At 38.2% G+C, this 20000-nt stretch overlaps 1 protein-coding gene across 1 annotated transcript in view; it reads right to left on the minus strand.

The window, feature by feature from the left end:
- The window catches only part of LOC113800930 (low-density lipoprotein receptor-related protein 2), a 40089-nt gene that overhangs the window by 4185 nt on the left and 15904 nt on the right, over positions 1–20000 (minus strand). The window contains exons 9-22 of the mRNA XM_070119988.1: positions 17727–17840; positions 14361–14471; positions 14117–14236; positions 8793–8903; positions 8027–8137; positions 7661–7780; positions 6981–7091; positions 6615–6734; positions 5943–6053; positions 5699–5818; positions 4978–5088; positions 4612–4731; positions 3944–4054; positions 3700–3819 (exon numbers count right to left, since the gene is read on the minus strand). Of these exons, the coding sequence (XP_069976089.1) occupies positions 3700–3819; positions 3944–4054; positions 4612–4731; positions 4978–5088; positions 5699–5818; positions 5943–6053; positions 6615–6734; positions 6981–7091; positions 7661–7780; positions 8027–8137; positions 8793–8903; positions 14117–14236; positions 14361–14471; positions 17727–17840 (1611 nt within the window). The remainder of the gene's footprint in view (positions 1–3699; positions 3820–3943; positions 4055–4611; positions 4732–4977; positions 5089–5698; positions 5819–5942; positions 6054–6614; positions 6735–6980; positions 7092–7660; positions 7781–8026; positions 8138–8792; positions 8904–14116; positions 14237–14360; positions 14472–17726; positions 17841–20000) is intronic.

Genomic DNA, 20000 nt, shown 5'->3' on the forward strand with positions numbered 1-20000 from the left:
TTATATAAACTCTTCATCTGGACGGTCAATGCACTGAGGTGCTCTGTCACAGCGCTGATAGCCTGGGATACATTCACTCATCAGGACCACATGCTATGTGATATAAATGGAAATACATCCCCGGAATTTTTTTTTTTTCTACTGTTAGTGTTAACGTCTAAAATAATAATGTAACTAAAACAGTGTTTATATAGCTTGTATATAGGAAAATCTATTTTATTTCAAAATTCTATTGCAATACTTTATCTGAGCTGAAATTATATGACCAGAGGTAAATCACTAAAACATAGTATATATGTATATATATATGTATGTGTGTGTGTGTGTGTGTGTGTGTTTGTAAATATATATATATATATATATATATATATATATATATATATATATATATATATATATATATATATATATATACATATATATCTACATCTATCTATGTGTAAAGATATGCATATATACATATATATCTATATCTATCTATCTATCTATCTATATATATATATATATATATATATATATATATATATATATATATGTAAACATATATATATATATATATATATATATATATATATATATATATATATATATATATATATATATATATATGCAAGATATAAATGGAAACGCTGGGGAGAAGGGGACTGCCCCTCCCACCCAGCAAGTGAAGCAGACTGTGAGTTCCATTGGGAGGGCATCCGCTGAGGCTCAGGTTGGAAACATGAATTACTCGTCCTGCCTGCACTCTTCCCTCCCATTCCCCCACAGCTTGCTGCCCCCATTTTTATGAGGCAACGTCAGCGGGGAAGGCAGAGGTGGCATCTGCCCGGAGCAACTGCCCGAGGTTTAACCTTAGGCAGGCTGTGCGGGTGGAAGCTTGGAACATGTGGTCTTTACTGCAGGATAAGAGATTACCCCTGCTATCGAGGGAACTGAAGTGGCTCGGAGTTGAGATGGCTGCCATTTCAGAGGTGAGGAGACCTTTCAGCAGCACGATCAGTATGGTGTCTCCAGATGATGAGCGTATTATGGCACTGAGACTGAAATGGCTTTGTGTCTCTTATTGCTTGTATATGCTCCTACCAATGTATTTAAACTCAATATGAAAAAGGTGTTCTTTGCCAAACTCACATCTGTGATAGAAAAATGCCCCCGGCGAGACATTTGCATTGTACTGTGCGACTTCAGTGCGGTATCGAGCTGGCTACGAGATGTCTGTTGGTCCCCATGGTTCGGGAGCGAGAACAGCCTCTTTTTCTGGGACTTTGCTAGGTCCCAGAAAATGAGGATTTCTGACTCCTGGTATCAGCGCACCAGTCTGCATCATTGGACTTGGTACAGTGATATGGATATTGTGGCCAAGGAGATCGACCACATGCTTGTTAGACCTTGCTGGAGGATCCTTCAGGACTGCAGAGTTTACAGGAGTGCCGAGTTCTGTGGCACTGACCATAGATTGGTTGTAACGACCCTGCGAGTTCACTTTAAATCCCCCCCATCTCTCCAGCAGCCACTCTAGGGTGTTTCACCTTGACAGATTGGGGGAAGAGGAATGTGCCCGTAGGTTTGCTGCAGCAATCTCTGTTCGGTTAAAACCTGACAGACCCAGGAGCCCTGTGGGATTCCTTTAAGCATGAAACACTCGATGCAGCCCAGGAGACCATTGGTGAACATCTGAGGACAAGGCAGAATTTCATCTCGCTGGAGAAATTGGAGGCCACAGATGTGTGTTGCATGGTTCGTCTGAATGGTAATCAAGATTTGCGCCGTTCCTTGATGTGTAGGGCTAGGACTCTACTGAGAAGGGATAAGGAACAGCTCATCAGGAATCTTGCCGAGGAGGTAGAAAGCCATTTCCTAGTAAATAACCTTCGTCCTGCCTACCAAACTCTGAGAAAATGGAACTCCAATCTCTCACGGATGTTTGCAGTCCAGTCAGTGGATGGATGGATCATCTCACATCATGTTGGGGTTAGTGAATATTGGTCTGAGTATTTTGAGCAATTGTATCAAGTAGACCCCCCCCCCCCACAGGTAGTCTAGATGTTAGGGATGTGGATTCCCTGTGCCTGACCACCTATTAGGAAGGATCCTCCTACCCTGACTGAGGTTAGGTAGGCGATCTCTAAGCTGAAGGGTGGAAAAGCTACAGGCTTTACGGAACTCCGGAGCTAAAGGCTGGGGGTGAACCTGTGGCATGGGGCTTGCATGTTGTCCTGGCTGCCATCTGGCAGTCTGGTTCCATTCCGCCTGACCTGTTGAGGGGCATAGTCATCCCTCTCTGGAAGGGGAAAGGGGATCGTTGTGACTGTAGCAACTACCATGACATCACATTGCTCAGTAAACCAGGCAAGGTCTTCACCCACATTCTTCTGAAATGGATCCACAACCAACTGCTAAGGTACCAAAGACCAGAGCAATTTGGATTCACTCCCGGGAACTCTGCAATAGACCGTATCCCAGTGCTTCGAGTCATTGTAAAATGTCGTCGTGGGTTCGGTCGTGGGCTGCTTGCAGCCTACATCGACCTCAAGAAGGCGTTTGATTTGGTGCATCATGAATAATGATTATGAGAATTAGAGGAATTCTGACACGGATTATTGGATTAATAGTGAGCTTATATACTGCTGTAAAGTATGGTAGAGGACTGTCGAGCTTCTTCCCTGTCAACTCAGGAGGGAGGCAAGGCTGTGTCCTTCCACCACTTTTCAATACATTCATGGACTGGATAACAGGCAGACCTAGTTTCCAAAGTCAGTGTGGAGCAACACTGGGTAATATCAAGGTCACAGGCCTTGACTTTGCCGATGATGTTGCAATTCTTTATGAGTCTCTGGAATCTCTGGTAGCAGCTCTTGATGCATTCAGTAGTGAGGCAAAGCCCCTGGGCTTGCAGGTCTCCTGGACCAAGACCAAGATCCGAGATTTTGGGGGCCTAATAGGAGAACATGTTCAGTCGATACATACTTGCGGCGAGGACGTTAAAGTCACAGAGAGCTTTACATATCTTGATGGTGCAATTCATGTCTCGGGGCTGTCAGACCAGGAAGTCAGTAGACAGAGCGGCAGTAAGAGCCATGAATTTAGTCAACAAGAATATTTGGAGGTGTAGGTACCTATGCATAAGGGATAAGTTATGTGTCTTTTAGCCTTGATACTGCCAATTTGATTTATGGAAGCGAAACCTAGACGTTATCCAGTGCCTTGGAGTCTCGTCTCAATGCCTTTGTAACTAGTCCCTACGTCGGATCCTGAGGTACAATTGGTAGGACCCTGTGTCCCACCGACGATTCCACTGTGAGACTGGCATGAGACCTGTTACTTGGATAATCCAGGACCGCCAACTCGGGCTGTACAGGAACATAGCTCATTTTCCTGTGATGACTCTGCCCATCAGGTTGTCTTTTTATGAGACAATCCCACATACATGTATGTGTATCTCTAAATATACATGCATGTATATATGCGTATATGTGTATAGAAATGTTGGTAAAAACGGTTACCTTTGAAGCCTTAACTTAAATGCTAATACACACACAAAAAGTTTTCTTATGAATTAATACTCCAATCAAAAGACTATAACATATCGTAGGCGAATTATATTATTATATGATAAAAGACACAATGTAAAGACTAAAGTATTACGGAAAATGACAAACATAAGGGAGAGTGAGAGAGAAAAAATGAATAAAGACAAACCGGGCTGAGGCGGGCAGTTCTCTTCGTCAGAACCGTCACGGCAGTGCGGGATTCTGTCGCAGTGTTGAGAGGCGGGAATGCAGTCCCCATTCATGCAAGTCCACTCGCCAGGACTGCATGCTGTGTAACGGGAACAGATTTGCATGTCTGGTACCTAACTTTCCATCATTAAGAGACAAGTCTTGCCTTATATTTCAGACAGAATAACAGGAACACACGTATTCTGCTGCAAGATCATCCTCACCTGGACACCGGTCTTCATCACTATAGTCTCGGCACTCATAACGCCCGTTACAACGGCCTTCTAGGGGTATGCAAGTTCCATCACCACAAGTCCACTCCGTTGAAGCGCACGCTATGCAAACACGAAAGTAAATGCACAAGTCAGGAAGGATTTTCTGTTACATGATAACATTACGTTTAACTTCACATATAAATCACTAAAATATACTCTTAGTTTGTATATATATGCATATACATGTATGTATATATACATACATACATACAAGCACTTATATATACATATATGTATATATATCATATATGTATAAAGTTATTGAGATATAACCAAATTTGACAGATTTACACATAAATTGTTTGTGTATGCTTGGTACATGTGACTGTGTCTGTGTGAGTGTGTGTGCATGCGTGTGTATGTGTATCTCTTTATATATTCATGTACATGTACATATATGTGTAATCGAAATAGTAAAAATAGTTACTTTTGAAGCACTGACCGGTGATAATACACAAAAAGTTTTGTTATGAATTAACAGTGAAAGGGGTATTAGTCATGGAAAACAAAATACATTATCAATTAATAAAAGAAACAATGTAAATACTAAAGTATTCCAAAAAAAAAATACAGACAAAACTACGAAGAGGGAGAAAAGTGAATAAAAAGAGACAAACCGAGCTGAGGCGGGCAGTTCTCTTCGTCAGAACCGTCACGGCAGTGCGGGATTCTGTCGCAGTGTTGTGCGGTGGGAATGCAGTCCCCATTCATGCAAGTCCACTCGCCAGGACTGCATGCTGTGTAACAGGAACAGATTTGCATGTCTGGAGCCTAACCTTCCATCATTAAGAGACAACTCTTAAAAAAGGCACACTGATGTGAAGAAAAACTTAACAGGCAGCAAGAGTTTGAAGAATATCAAGTTCAAACAAACAAAATTCTGAGTAAAAATCAAACTCCTTTATGACCACTATGTTCGAGAAACAAACTACATAAAGTTCAGATGGATATCAATGGATATTCTGATGCAGCAGCATCCTCACCTGGACACCGGTCTTCATCACTATAGTCTCGGCACTCATAACGCCCGTTACAACGGCCTTCTAGGGGTATGCAAGTTCCATCACCACAAGTCCACTCCGTTGAAGCACACGCTATGCAAACACGAAAGTAAATGCACAAGTCAGGAAGGATTTTCTGTCACATGATATTACGTTTAACTTCAGATATAAATTAAAATATACTCTTAGTTTGTATATATATGCATATATGTGTATGTATATACATGTATATATACATACATACACACAAGAACATATATATACATATATATATACATATATATACATATATATATACATATATATACATACATGTATATATATCATATATATATATATAAAGTTATTGAGATATAACCAAATGTCTTAATAGATTTACACAAATTATTTGTGTATGCTTGGTACATGTGACTGTGTCTGTGTGAGTGTGTGTGCATGCGCATGTATGTGTATCTCTTTATATACTCATGCACACGTGCATACATTTGTGTAGAAATAGTAAAAATAGTTACCTTTGAAGCACTGACTTCAGTGATAATACACAAAAAGTTTTGTTATGAATTAACAATCAAAGGGGTATTAGTCATGGAAAACAAAATACATTATCAATTAATAAAAGAAACAATGTAAATACTAAAGTATTCCAGAAAATTACAGACAAAATTTCGGACAGAGGGAGAAAAATGAACGAAAAGAGACAAACCGAGCTGAGGCGGGCAGTTCTCTTCGTCAGAACCGTCACGGCAGTGCGGGATTCTGTCGCAGTGTTGTGCGGTGGGAATGCAGTCCCCATTCATGCAAGTCCACTCGCCAGGACTGCATGCTGTGTAACAGGAACAGATTTGCATGTCTGGTGCCTAACTTTCCATCATTAAGAGACAAGTCTTGCCTTATATTTCAGACAGAATAACAGGAACACACGTATTCTGATGCAGGATCATCCTCACCTGGACACCGGTCTTCATCACTATAGTCTCGGCACTCATAACGCCCGTTACAACGGCCTTCTAGGGGTATACAAGTTCCATCACCACAAGTCCACTCCGTTGAAGCGCACGCTATGTAAACACGAAAGTAAATGCACAAGTCAGGAAGGATTTTCTGTTACATGATAACATTACGTTTAACTTCAGATATAAATCACTAAAATATACTCTTAGTTTGTATATATATGCATATATATGTATGTATATATACATACATACATACAAGCACTTATATATACATATATGTATATATATCATATATGTATAAAGTTATTGAGATATAACCAAATGTCTTGACAGATTTACACATAAATTGTTTGTGTATGCTTGGTACATGTGACTGTGTCTGTGTGAGTGTGTGTGCATGCGTGTGTATGTGTATCTCTTTATATATTCATGTACATGTACATATATGTGTAATCGAAATAGTAAAAATAGTTACTTTTGAAGCACTGACTTCGGTGATAATACACAAAAAGTTTTGTTATGAATTAACAGTGAAAGGGGTATTAGTCATGGAAAACAAAATACATTATCAATTAATAAAAGAAACAATGTAAATACTAAAGTATTCCAGAAAATTACAGACAAAATTTCGGAGAGAGGGAGAAAAATGAACGAAAAGAGACAAACCGAGCTGAGGCGGGCAGTTCTCTTCGTCAGAACCGTCACGGCAGTGCGGGATTCTGTCGCAGTGTTGAGCGGTGGGAATGCAGTCCCCATTCATGCAAGTCCACTCGCCAGGACTGCATGCTGTATAACAGGAATAGATTTGCATGTCTGGAGCCTAACCTTCCATCATTAAGAGACAACTCTTAAAAAAGGCACACTGATGTGAAGAAAAACTTAACAGGCAGCACGAGTTTGAAGAATATCAAGTTCAAACAAACAAAATTCTGAGTAAAAATCAAACTCCTTTATGACCACTATATTCGAGAAACAAACTACATAAAGTTCAGATGGATATCAATGGATATTCTGATGCAGCATCATCCTCACCTGGACACCGGTCTTCATCACTATAGTCTCGGCACTCATAACGCCCGTTACAACGGCCTTCTAGGGGTATGCAAGTTCCATCACCACAAGTCCACTCCGTTGAAGCGCACGCTATGCAAACACGAAAGTAAATGCACAAGTCAGGAAGGATTTTCTGTTACATGATAACATTACGTTTAACTTCACATATAAATCACTAAAATATACTCTTAGTTTGTATATATATGCATATACATGTATGTATATACATGTATATATACATACATACACACAAGAACATATATATACATATATGTATATATATCATATATATGTATAAAGTTATTGAGATATAACCAAATTTGACAGATTTACACATAAATTGTTTGTGTATGCTTGGTACATGTGACTGTGTCTGTGTGAGTGTGTGTGCATGCGTGTGTATGTGTATCTCTTTATATACTCATGCACACGTGCATACATTTGTGTAGAAATAGTAAAAATAGTTACCTTTGAAGCACTGACTTCAGTGATAATACACAAAAAGTTTTGTTATGAATTAACAATCAAAGGGGTATTAGTCATGGAAAACAAAATACATTATCAATTAATAAAAGAAACAATGTAAATACTAAAGTATTCCAGAAAATTACAGACAAAATTTCGGAGAGAGGGAGAAAAATGAACGAAAAGAGACAAACCGAGCTGAGGCGGGCAGTTCTCTTCGTCAGAACCGTCACGGCAGTGCGGGATTCTGTCGCAGTGTTGAGCGGTGGGAATGCAGTCCCCATTCATGCAAGTCCACTCGCCAGGACTGCATGCTGTATAACAGGAATAGATTTGCATGTCTGGAGCCTAACCTTCCATCATTAAGAGACAACTCTTAAAAAAGGCACACTGATGTGAAGAAAAACTTAACAGGCAGCATGAGTTTGAAGAATATCAAGTTCAAACAAACAAAATTCTGAGTAAAAATCAAACTCCTTTATGACCACTATGTTTGAGAAACAAACTACATAAAGTTCAGATGGATATCAATGGATATTCTGATGCAGCAGCATCCTCACCTGGACACCGGTCTTCATCACTATAGTCTCGGCACTCATAACGCCCGTTACAACGGCCTTCTAGGGGTATGCAAGTTCCATCACCACAAGTCCACTCCGTTGAAGCACACGCTATGCAAACACGAAAGTAAATGCATAAGTCAGGAAGGATTTTCTGTCACATGATAACATTACGTTTAACCAGATATAAATTAAAATATACTCTTAGTTTGTATATATATGCATATATGTGTATGTATATACATGTATATATACATACATACACACAAGAACATATATATACATATATATACATATATATACATACATGTATATATATCATATATATATATATAAAGTTATTGAGATATAACCAAATGTCTTAATAGATTTACACAAATTATTTGTGTATGCTTGGTACATGTGACTGTGTCTGTGTGCGTGTGTGCATGCGCGTGTATGTGTATCTCTTTATATACTCATGCACACGTGCATACATTTGTGTAGAAATAGTAAAAATAGTTACCTTTGAAGCACTGACTTCAGTGATAATACACAAAAAGTTTAGTTATGAATTAACAATCAAAGGGGTATTAGTCATGGAAAACAAAATAAATTATCAATTAATAAAAGAAACAATGTAAATACTAAAGTATTCCAAAAAAAATACAGACAAAACTACGAAGAGGGAGAAAAGTGAATAAAAAGAGACCACTATGTTCGAGAAACAAACTACATAATGTTCAGATGGATATCAATGGATATTCTGATGCAGCATCATCCTCACCTGGACACCGGTCTTCATCACTAAAGTCTCGGCACTCATAACGCCCGTTACAACGGCTTTCTAGGGGTATGCAAGTTCCATCACCACAAGTCCACTCCGTTGAAGCGCACGCTATGCAAACACGAAAGTTCATCCACGTCAGGAAGGATTTTCTTTCACATGATAACATTACATTTAATAACACATAGATACTAAGGAAGCTTTCTGTAGCAGTCAAAAGGTTACTTTCAGAAGACTACTGAAGAGTCGTGCCAAATTAATACACGAACTAACTGTATTCTAAGACTGGGATGCAACAAACTTTGGCAATATGAACAAACAAATATATATATTATAGTGTTTGATTTTTTTCTAATAAATGGAGAATTGCAAAATGAACCAGGCATTCAGTGGAGAATATGTAGTATATCAATGGATGTATCTGTATATATACATATATTATATATATATATATATATATATATATATATATATATATATATATATATATATATATATATATATATATATATATATATATATATATACAGATATGTAGTTCTCTTTTGAACGGCCAATGCACTGAGGTGTTCTGTCATTGCGCTGATAGCCTGAGATACAGTCACCATTAATTTTCACTCATCAGAACCACATGATATATATACATACATATATATACATATATATATATATATATATATATATATATATATATATATATATATATATATATATATATGTATATATATATGTATATATATATGTATATATATATGTGTGTGTGTGTGTGTGTGTGTGTGTGTGTGTGTGTGTGTGTGTGTGTGTGTGTGTGTGTGTGTATGTATGTACTATTAGTGTTAACAAGTCTAAATAATAATGTAACTGAAACAGTATAGGAAAATTCATTATATTTCAAAATTCTATTGCAATAAAGATTCTTTCTGAGCTGAAATTATATGACAAGATGTGAATATATATACATATATGCTTAAATATTTATATATCTACAACTATCTATAAATATATGTAATATACATATATACATATATATCTGTATATCTACATCTATCTATATATATGTAAATATATACATATATATGTACATATGTATCTAAATATCCATATCTCTCTATATATATACATATGTATTTATATATCTATATCTATATATCTAAATACATATGTATATCCAAGATATAAATGAAAACGCTGGGGAGAAGGGGATTGCCCCTCCCACCCAGCAAGTGAGGCTGTGGGTTCCGTTGGGAGGGCGTCTGCTGGGGCTCAGGTTAGGAACGTGAATTCTTCATCCCTCCTGCACTCTGGCCCCCACCACCCCAACGTGAGGCCCTCGGGATCCCCACAGGTGGACGATGGGCCTCACACCTTGCCACCCCCTTTTTTTATGGGGCAACATCATTGGGGGTGGCAGAGGTGGCGTCTGTCCGGAGCAACTGCCCGAGATTTAACCTTCAGCGGGCTGTTCAGGTGGGAGCTCGGAACACATGGGGCCGAATTTACTAACGCCTTATATCATAAATGGTTTGTTTATATCGTAAAACAAGCTACTCTCGTTTCTCACAACGACGTATTTTCAAAATACTCCCGAGGTCGTAAAACATGTCTCCATGCGAGAGACATTTGCGGGAGCCCGAAACCACTAGTAACACTTATTGTAGCAACCCACATCAGCTCATATCAGCCTCATACATACCTTTAGGAGTGTGTAAATGTCACTTTGCCATGTGGAAATCAGTTAATGTACAAGAGCAACATATTGAAGAGGCATAGTAAACCATATTAAACGGAAAAACAATAAAACTAACGTTAATAAGAAATGGCCTTTGCCAATGCATGGAGTTGCGGGAACACTTGATGTAAATCACTCAGAAGGTTTAATTTATCATGAATTAAAGGATCTCTAACACATCTTCAAGTACGAAATCTGGATGAAAATGCATAATTTCCATCAGTATGACTATTTTCCTCTATAGCAACAAATCAATAAACATCCAATAACAAAGGTTACCAATATACAAACACCTCTTAATAGCCTAATGTAAAATTACTGTTAGCAATGGATTCACTTCTCGATGAATAATGATTTAGATCAATGTTTTACTGGATTATAACAAATTTCTGTCATAATAGATTAATGAAAATATAATGAATTTTTTTTATTTTTTCCATTATAAATGAGATAAAAGTACTTAGATGATAGAGGAGAAAATGCTGTTGTAATGGTTACAAGACCCCTGCGCTCTCGTTGTTTTTCGTTTGAAAATGGGTGGATACTTCTTTGAGAAATCGTGGATACTTCATGTAACTGTTATGAGAGACAGTTTACGATAGAGTTTAGTAGATTCGGCCCCTGGTCTTTACGGCAGGATAAGATTACCCCTGCTATCGAGGGAACTGAAGCGGCTCAGAGTTGAGGTGGCTGCCCTCTCAGAGGTGAGGAGACCTGGCAGCAGCACGATCAGTATGGGTGGGTACACCTATTATTGATTGGGCTGGGGCAATGATCATCTCCAGGGAGTAGCCATAGCCATCTCCAGCCGACTTCAACCTTCGATAGTTGAGGCGTCTCCAGATGATGAGCGTATTATGGCACTGAGACTGAAGTACGCTTTTGGCTTTGTGTCTCTTATTGCTGTGTTCGCTCTTACCAATGTATGTAAACTTGATATGAAAGTTGCGTTCTATGCCAAACCCACATCTGTGACAGACAAATGCCCCCGGTGAGACATTCGTATTGTACAGTGTGACCATTGGTGAACATCTGAGGACAAGGCAGAATCTCATCTCGCTGGAGAAATTGGAGGCCACAGATGTGTTGCATGGCTCGTCTGAACGGCAATCAAGATTTGCGCCGTTCCTTGATGTGTAGGGCTAGGACTCTACTGAGAAGGGATAAGGAACAGCTCATCAGGAATCTTGCCGAGGAGGTAGAAAGCCATTTCCTAATAAATGACCTTCGTCCTGCCTACCAAACTCTGAGAAAATGGAACTCCAATCTCTCACGGATGTTTGCAGTTCACTCAGTGGATGGATGGATTATCTCACATCGTGTTGGGTTTCGTGAATGTTGGGCTGAGTATTTTGCGAAATTGTAACAGGTAGAACCGCCCCCCGCCCCCCAACAGTTAGTCTAGATATTAGGGATGTGGATTCCCTGTGCCTGACCACCTATTAGGAAGGATCCTCCTACCCCAACTGAGGTATGGTAGGCGATCTCTAAGCTGAAGGGTGGAAAAGCTACAGGCTTTATGGAACTCCGGAGCTAAAGGCTGGGGGTGAACCTGTGGCATGGGGCTTGCATGTTGTCCTGGCTGCCATCTGGCAGTCTAGTTCCATTCCGCCTGACCTGTTGAGGGGCATAGTCATCCCTCTCTGGAAGGGGAAAGGGGATCGTTGTGACTGTAGCAACTACCATGACATCACATTGCTCAGTAAACCAGGCAAGGTCTTCACCCACATTCTTCTGAAATGGATCCACAACCAACTGCTAAGTCACCAAAGACCAGAGCAATCTGGATTGACTCCCAGGAACTCTGCAATAGACCGTATCCCAGTGCTTCGAGTCATTGTAAAATGTCGTCGTGGGTTCGGTCGTCGACCTCAAGAAGGCGTTTGATTGTGAATAATGATTATGAGAATTAGAGGAATTCTGACACGGATTATTGGATTAATAGTGAGCCTATATACTGCTGTAAAGTATGGTGGAAGACTGTCGAGCTTCTTCCCTGTCAACTCAGGAGGGAGGCAAAGCTGTGTCCTTCCACCAACACTTTTCAATACATTCATGGACTGGATAACAGGCAGACCTACTTCCCAAGGTCAGTGTGGAGCAACAATGGATAATATCAAGGTCACAGACCCTGACTTTGTCGATGATGTTGCAATTCTTTATGAGTCTCTGAATGAGTCTCTGCTCTTGATGCATTCAGTAGTGAGGCGAAGCTCCTGGGCTTGCAGGTCTCCTGGACTAAGACCAAGATCCAAGATTTCGGGGGCCTACTAGAACATGTTCAGGTGATACGTGCTTGCGGCGAGGACGTTGAAGTCACAGAGTTTTACATATCTTGGTGGTGCAGTTCATGTCTCAGGGCTGTCTGATCAGGAAGTCAGTAGACAGAATGGTCTGGCAGCAGGAGCCATGTACTTAATCAAAAAGGATATTTGGAGGTGTAGGTACCTATGCATAAGGACTAAGTTATGTGTCTTTAAGCCTTGATACTGCCAGTTTTGCTTTATGGAAGCGAAACCTAGACGTTATCCAGTGCCTTGGAGTCTCGTCTCAATGCCTTTTGTAACAAGTCCCTACGCCAGATCATGGGGTTGGCAGGACCATAGGCATCTTTTCCAGTGGCAATAGGGTGTCTCGTGATCGGAGGTGAGACAGGCCTCTAAGCTCCGCCCATTTCTGTGATGTAATGGGAATGGCTGCGATTGACAGCTTGATATTTTTCTGCACTGGATATTTTTCGACAGGTACACAATATTTTGAAATGATATACAAGATGGTTTTTGATATCTAATGGTGGGTAGTGCTGTGTTATAGATATCCAATATAGGTATGAATATGCATGAAATATCCGAAGAGAAATGCATCTGGCAACTCGACAAATGTTTACTGCCTGCTCAATTCCTGTCACATGAAAGGTGTCGCATTCCCCATAACCGCTGGAAAAGATGCCTCATATGTCCAACGACTCCACTGTGAGACTAGCATGAGACCTGTTACTTGGATAATCCAGAACTGTCAACTCGGGCTGTACAGGAATCTAGCCCGTTTCCCTGTGGATGACTCTGCCCATCAGGTTGTCTCTTTATGAGACAATCCTGCATGGAGGCTTATGGGAAGACCTGGGAAGTCATGGCTTAGGCAGCTCGACCAGACCTGCCGTGAAGAACTAGAGATGGGCCAAGGGCCTGCCTGGCGACTCGCCATGAGGGACCCCCGTGGCTGAAAGCAAAGGGTGGATGCAGCTATGAGCCCCCGTCAGCTTCGGCCCCTTTGATGATGATATATATTATGCCTTGACACCATAAGATTTAGATATAATTTGTTTGTGTATACTTGGTGTGTGTACATGTGAACATATGTGTATCTAAATACAAATGGAAATGTTGGTAAAAACGGTTACCTTTGAAGCCTTAACTTAAATGCTAATACACACACAAAAGGTTTTCTTATGAATAATCCAATCAAAAGATTATAACTTATCGTAGGCAAATTATATCATATGATAAAAGACACAATGTAAAGACTAAAGTATTACGGAAAATGACACACAAACATACGGGAGAGTGAAAGAGAGAAAAATTGAATAAAGACAAACCGGGCAGAGGCGGGCAGTTCTCTTCGTCAGAACCGTCACGGCAGTGTGGGATTCTGTCGCAGTGTTGAGCGGTGGGAATGCAGTCGCCATTCATGCAAGTCCACTCATCAGGACTGCATGCTGTGTAACGGGAACAGATTTGCATGTCTGGTGCCTAACTTTCCGTCATTAAGAGACAACTCTTGCCTTATATTTCAGACAGAATAACAGGAACACACGTATTCTGATGCAGGTTCATCCTCACCTGGACACCGGTCTTCATCACTATAGTCTCGGCACTCATAACGCCCGTTACAACGGCCTTCTAGGGGTATGCAAGTTCCATCACCACAAGTCCACTCCGTTGAAGCGCACGCTATGCAAACACGAAAGTAAATGCACAAGTCAGGAAGGATTTTCTGTCACATAAGATTGCATCTAACTTCAGATATAAATCACTAAAATATACACATATGTATGTGTATCTATGTATATGTATATATACATACATACACAGGCACATATATAAACATATATATATATATATATATATATATATATATATATATATATATAATATATATATATACATATATATAATATATATATATACATATATATATATATATCATATACATATATATATAATATATATATATATTATTTATCTATATACACATAAATATATATTATATATATATATTATATATATAAATATATTATATATATATATTATTTATATATGTATATATGTATATATATATATATATATATATATATATATATATAAATTATAAACTATATATATATATATATATATATATATATATATATATATATATATGTTGTATATATATAATATATATATATATATTGTATATATATTTATTATATATATACATATTATATATATATATACATATTATATATATATATATATATATATATATATATATATATATATATATATATATATATATATGTTGTATATATATATATTATATATATATATATATATATATATATATATTTATTATATATATATATATATATATATATATATATATATATATATATATAAGTCATTGCTACATAACCAAATGCCTTGACATGATCAGATTTAGACATAAATTGTTTGTGTATGTTTGGTATACACAAAAATCCTATCCCCCCAAATGGGGGAAAGGATTACCAAATAATCCGGATTAATTTGGCTAAGAGAACCCTCAGGTAAAAATTTTATTCAAATCTGTTCGAGTTAGGAAAAAAACAAGTTCCTGGATCCAAACCATGGTCCGCATCACCACCAAAGTGCAATAAGCGTCTAAGTTAGGTTAAAACACACCTTTGGTTAAAATCTCATTAAAAGGTGTTCATAACTTTTAGAAATATCAGAAAACACAAACATACAAACAAACAAACAAAAGTAACAATATAAATAAACAAAAGGACATGGGGTCTACGAAAATTATCTATATGTGCTTATATAACATATATATTTTTCGTCTTTCCACAGGGTCCGAGTGTGAAAACACCATTATTCCGCAGATGTAAAGAGACGATTTCTTGGTCTACGACGCCCCGGCCGCGCTGAGAAAAGGATCGTATGACCCGTCTGACTGGAGAACGGTTATTCTTTCGACCAATATTATGCTTTGCAAAACCCCATTATACCAACAGTAATAGGTAAAGATAGATAATTATATCAAACACAAGTATTCCGTACATGATTTATGTAAAATGTATTTATAATGAAAAGGAAAAAGATCGCGATTATGGTCCTTCACATTTTTAAGCATAGTCTGATTTTAACATATTATGGCTCATTTTGTAGCGGGATACTAGATCTATTACATGCTGCAATAAGGATTTGCAATATTTTTATGTGCTTCTGATAAAAGTGACATATATTTTCAAAATCTCCTAATAGGGTGTTTTAACAGTCACCTTCGGAAAATATCCACCAAAAGAAAAGTAAGGTCGACCATTCTGATTTCATATCTGAATAGAACTATCCTTCTACTATATTATGCAGTAGACATTTTTTAGAACACCATTATTTTTTTCCGAAGCTATCTATCCACTATCTCGACACCCTAAAAGGGGATACTGAAAATATATCTCACTTTTACAAGAAGCACATGAAAATATTGCAAATCCTTATTGCATTATGTAATAGATCTATTATTCAGCTACAAAATGAGCCATAATACGTTAAAATCGGACTGAAAATCCTTCCTCGAAACCTGCCGGCCGCTCCCCGTGTTAACTAAGCAGTCAGGCAGAGCTCAAAAATGCTCATCTGAGTAGCGTTTAGTGGTCGAGATAACCACTTAATTACCCCCCACAAGACACCTATTGTTGCTCTAATGGGGTTATACAACGTATAATATTGGTCGAAAAAATATCCGTTCTCCAGTCGGACGGGAATCATAGTGTCCATTTCTCAGCGCGGCCGGGGTGATCCGGATCATTTGGCAATCCTACCCCCCATTTGGGGGGGGGGAGGTTTGCATTTTCGAAATGTTTTGCTCATAGATCAAACTAACTATGTATGATGAAAATATAAAGAAAAGAAAATACACCATATGAACGGCATATCATGTTTATTTACTTGTATGAAAATAATCTCATTTTTTTAAAATTATCTCTAATCATTGCGTCACAATTGACGATTTTCTAAGGTAACGTGAAAAAATAATATTTCAGTCGACATCGAAAATGGCTGCTACCACCTAAAAAATAACTGTCGGGTCTTGAAATTTTTATGGGAGAACCGGGGGCCTAGGAACTCCTTGAAAATGCATTTAACTCAATTTCGGCAAGATGAGCGAAAACCACCGAAAAAGACCAGACCTAAAACGTCACTACTACAAGCTTTGGCTGTTGTTGTTTTTTTTCTTTTCTAATAAAAAGAAAATCACGATACTACTTATAATTCCTGTCGTCCATTAAAGTTTCACCTAACTTAACTGAAATATGAAATATTAAAGCAAAAACCTCTAATTTTTTCAGTACCAACATATACATACTTCAATAATTCATTAGTATTGGATTAAATGGTATTAATGATATACAACTATCATAATATTCTACTTTCTTTTCTATGGGTTTTAAGTGCTTGATTAGATGTAGAGTATGTATCTGTGTGTGTGGTTGAATACACATATAACAATGCCACTGTTGTTCAAAACATCAGATTTATAAAGCAATGCCCCGCAAATACTTAAGAAGGAAATGAGCCAGGCATTAAGTGGAGTATTATACAATATATTAATGAATGTATCTCTGTATATATTTTTTTAACGAAACAGGTATACAGTTCTGTTCATCTGAACGATCAGTGCACTCAGGTGTTCCGTCACAGCGCTGATAGACTGGGATACAGTCACCGTTCTTGCAAGTCCACTCATCAGGACCACATGCTATGAGATATAGATGATGACATCCTTGTGAACAATGCAATTTTTTCCCTTTGGAATTACCACAAGCTTAAAATAACTAAAGCACCGTGTCTACATACGCTGTATTTAGGGAATTAAAATGTATTTCAATTGTCTAATGCAAGAAAGCTTCCTGCTGAGCTGAAACTGCGTATCTAAAAAGTATAGAAACAATAGAGAAAACCGACCAGGTAAGCAGTCCTCTTCATCGGAGCGATCGGGACACTGAGGCACTCCGTCGCAAAGCTGACTTCGTGGAATGCAGAGGCCGTTCCCGCAGGACCATTCGCCCAGGCGGCAAGCTGCGAGGCAAGGACGGAAGGATCTCTTTGAGCAGGACCTCAGGTGTAAATAACTAAGATAGCCTCAGTAAGCGACATCTTATACCGACATTCTAATTCATTACACATTTTTATAAGGTTGCTGGAATAAATGCATCATCAGTAATATATAGCACAGCTTTCCTTCCTCATGAATCTAATTATTCACATGACCTTTTCTATGACCAATTACTTGTTCTGCTCCCACAGAAAGATTTATTTGTACATAATACAAATTTTTAAAAATCCACACATAGACATTTATTTCAATTTTCAGGGTTACTGAAATCACAGAAATATTCAAATTATTGTCATACGCAAAAGGTTTATGCCTTTGTATATTTGGAAATCACATGATGCGTGTGCGTGCGTGCGTGTGTGTGTGGGGGGGGGGGGGGGTACATATAAATAAATATATGTATATATATGCATACACACGCATATGTGTGTGTGTCTATAAAATTATATAAATGTATGTAAATATAGACATATACAAATACACACACACATACACACACACACACACACACACACACACACACACACACACACATATATATATATATATATATATATATATATATATATATATATATATATATATGTATATATATATATATATATATATGTATATATATATATATACATGTATATATACATACATACATACATACATACATACATACATACATTCTTTTTCTTCTTCTTCTTCTCCAAGCTTGTCCCGTTTACATTACAGGGTCGCTGCAGCTATCCTCTTCCTCCAGGTTTCCCGGTTCAGTGCGTCTTCCTCTGTTGCTTATATCTCTTCCAGGTCTTTTCTCAGGCAGTCCATCCATCTCAATTTCGGCCTTCCTTTTCGTCTTCTTGCTGGTGGTGCCATCTCTAGCACTCGGCGCCCAGCATACTCCTCGTCTCTTCTTTTCACATGACCAAGCCACCTTAGTCGGTCTTTCCTGAACTGTTTCGTATTGTGCGTGATTCCCAATTTTTCTCGAATCGCTTCATTCCTCACGTGATCTTTCAATGTGTGGCCACATGCCCATCTGCACATTTTCATTTTTGCCACTTCTAGTCTCTTGGTGTTACGGGTACTCAGGGGTACCGTTTCCATACCAAATGTTGGATTACCAACATGTGGATCCTGCCTTTCATTTTCGATGGTATACTTTTGTCGAAGAGGATACCAGACATCTTCCAGTTGTTCCATCCACATTGTATCCTTCGGTATACTTCTGCCCCGACTCCTCCACCATTTTGTTCTTTGTACTCCTATTACTTTCCTCCTTGGTGTTACACTTCTGCCCAGTGTACATACAAGTGGTCTGTGCTGGCTGGTTACACTCTCACCCAAGATCACCTTGCAGTCTTTTATGCTTCCTCTGTCACTCATTCTACACAAGATGTAATCAATCTGTGACTCTGCATCTCTGCTCTTATATGTTATCCTGTGCCTCTCTGCTTTCTTGAAGAAAGTGTTAACTATTCGAAGGCTGTGACTCATAGCAAAGTCAACCAACTGATCGCCTGCCACGTTGCTCACTCCAACTCCATATATTCCAATGGTATTATCCTTTCCTCTGTTGTTGCTTCCGCAGTGGCCGTTGAAGTCTCCTTCAATCCATAGCTTTTCACTCTCCGGTATTTCCCTCAGATCTTCCTCTAGGTCTTCCCAAAACTGCGTTTTCTCTTCTTCATCACAGCCCGTATATATATATATATATATATATATATATATATATATATATATATATATATATATATATATATATATATATATATATATATATATATATATATATATATATATATATGTATATATGTATATATATGTATATATATGTATATTGTTAGATGCAGTATGTTGGTACAGTCTTAATTCAAGGGTATCAGAATAATAAGTATAGCGAGATTTTACACACAATCCCCATGAGCATTCGGGACTTATGGAGAGCAGATCAAACCCCAAATCAGATAATCTCGCTATACTTACTCAGGTATGAGTAGTTAGGTAAAATCCATGGCGCTAGATGGCACCTGGTTGCACAATTCTTTTGTTGAGTGGTGGAGTAATGGATAGAGCAGTCGCTTCACGATCTGGCGGCGCGGGATCGATCCCCGAACAGAGAGGTTTATATATTC

Source organism: Penaeus vannamei, unplaced genomic scaffold, assembly GCF_042767895.1.
Source record: "Penaeus vannamei isolate JL-2024 unplaced genomic scaffold, ASM4276789v1 unanchor1010, whole genome shotgun sequence".
NCBI lineage: Eukaryota > Metazoa > Arthropoda > Malacostraca > Decapoda > Penaeidae > Penaeus > Penaeus vannamei.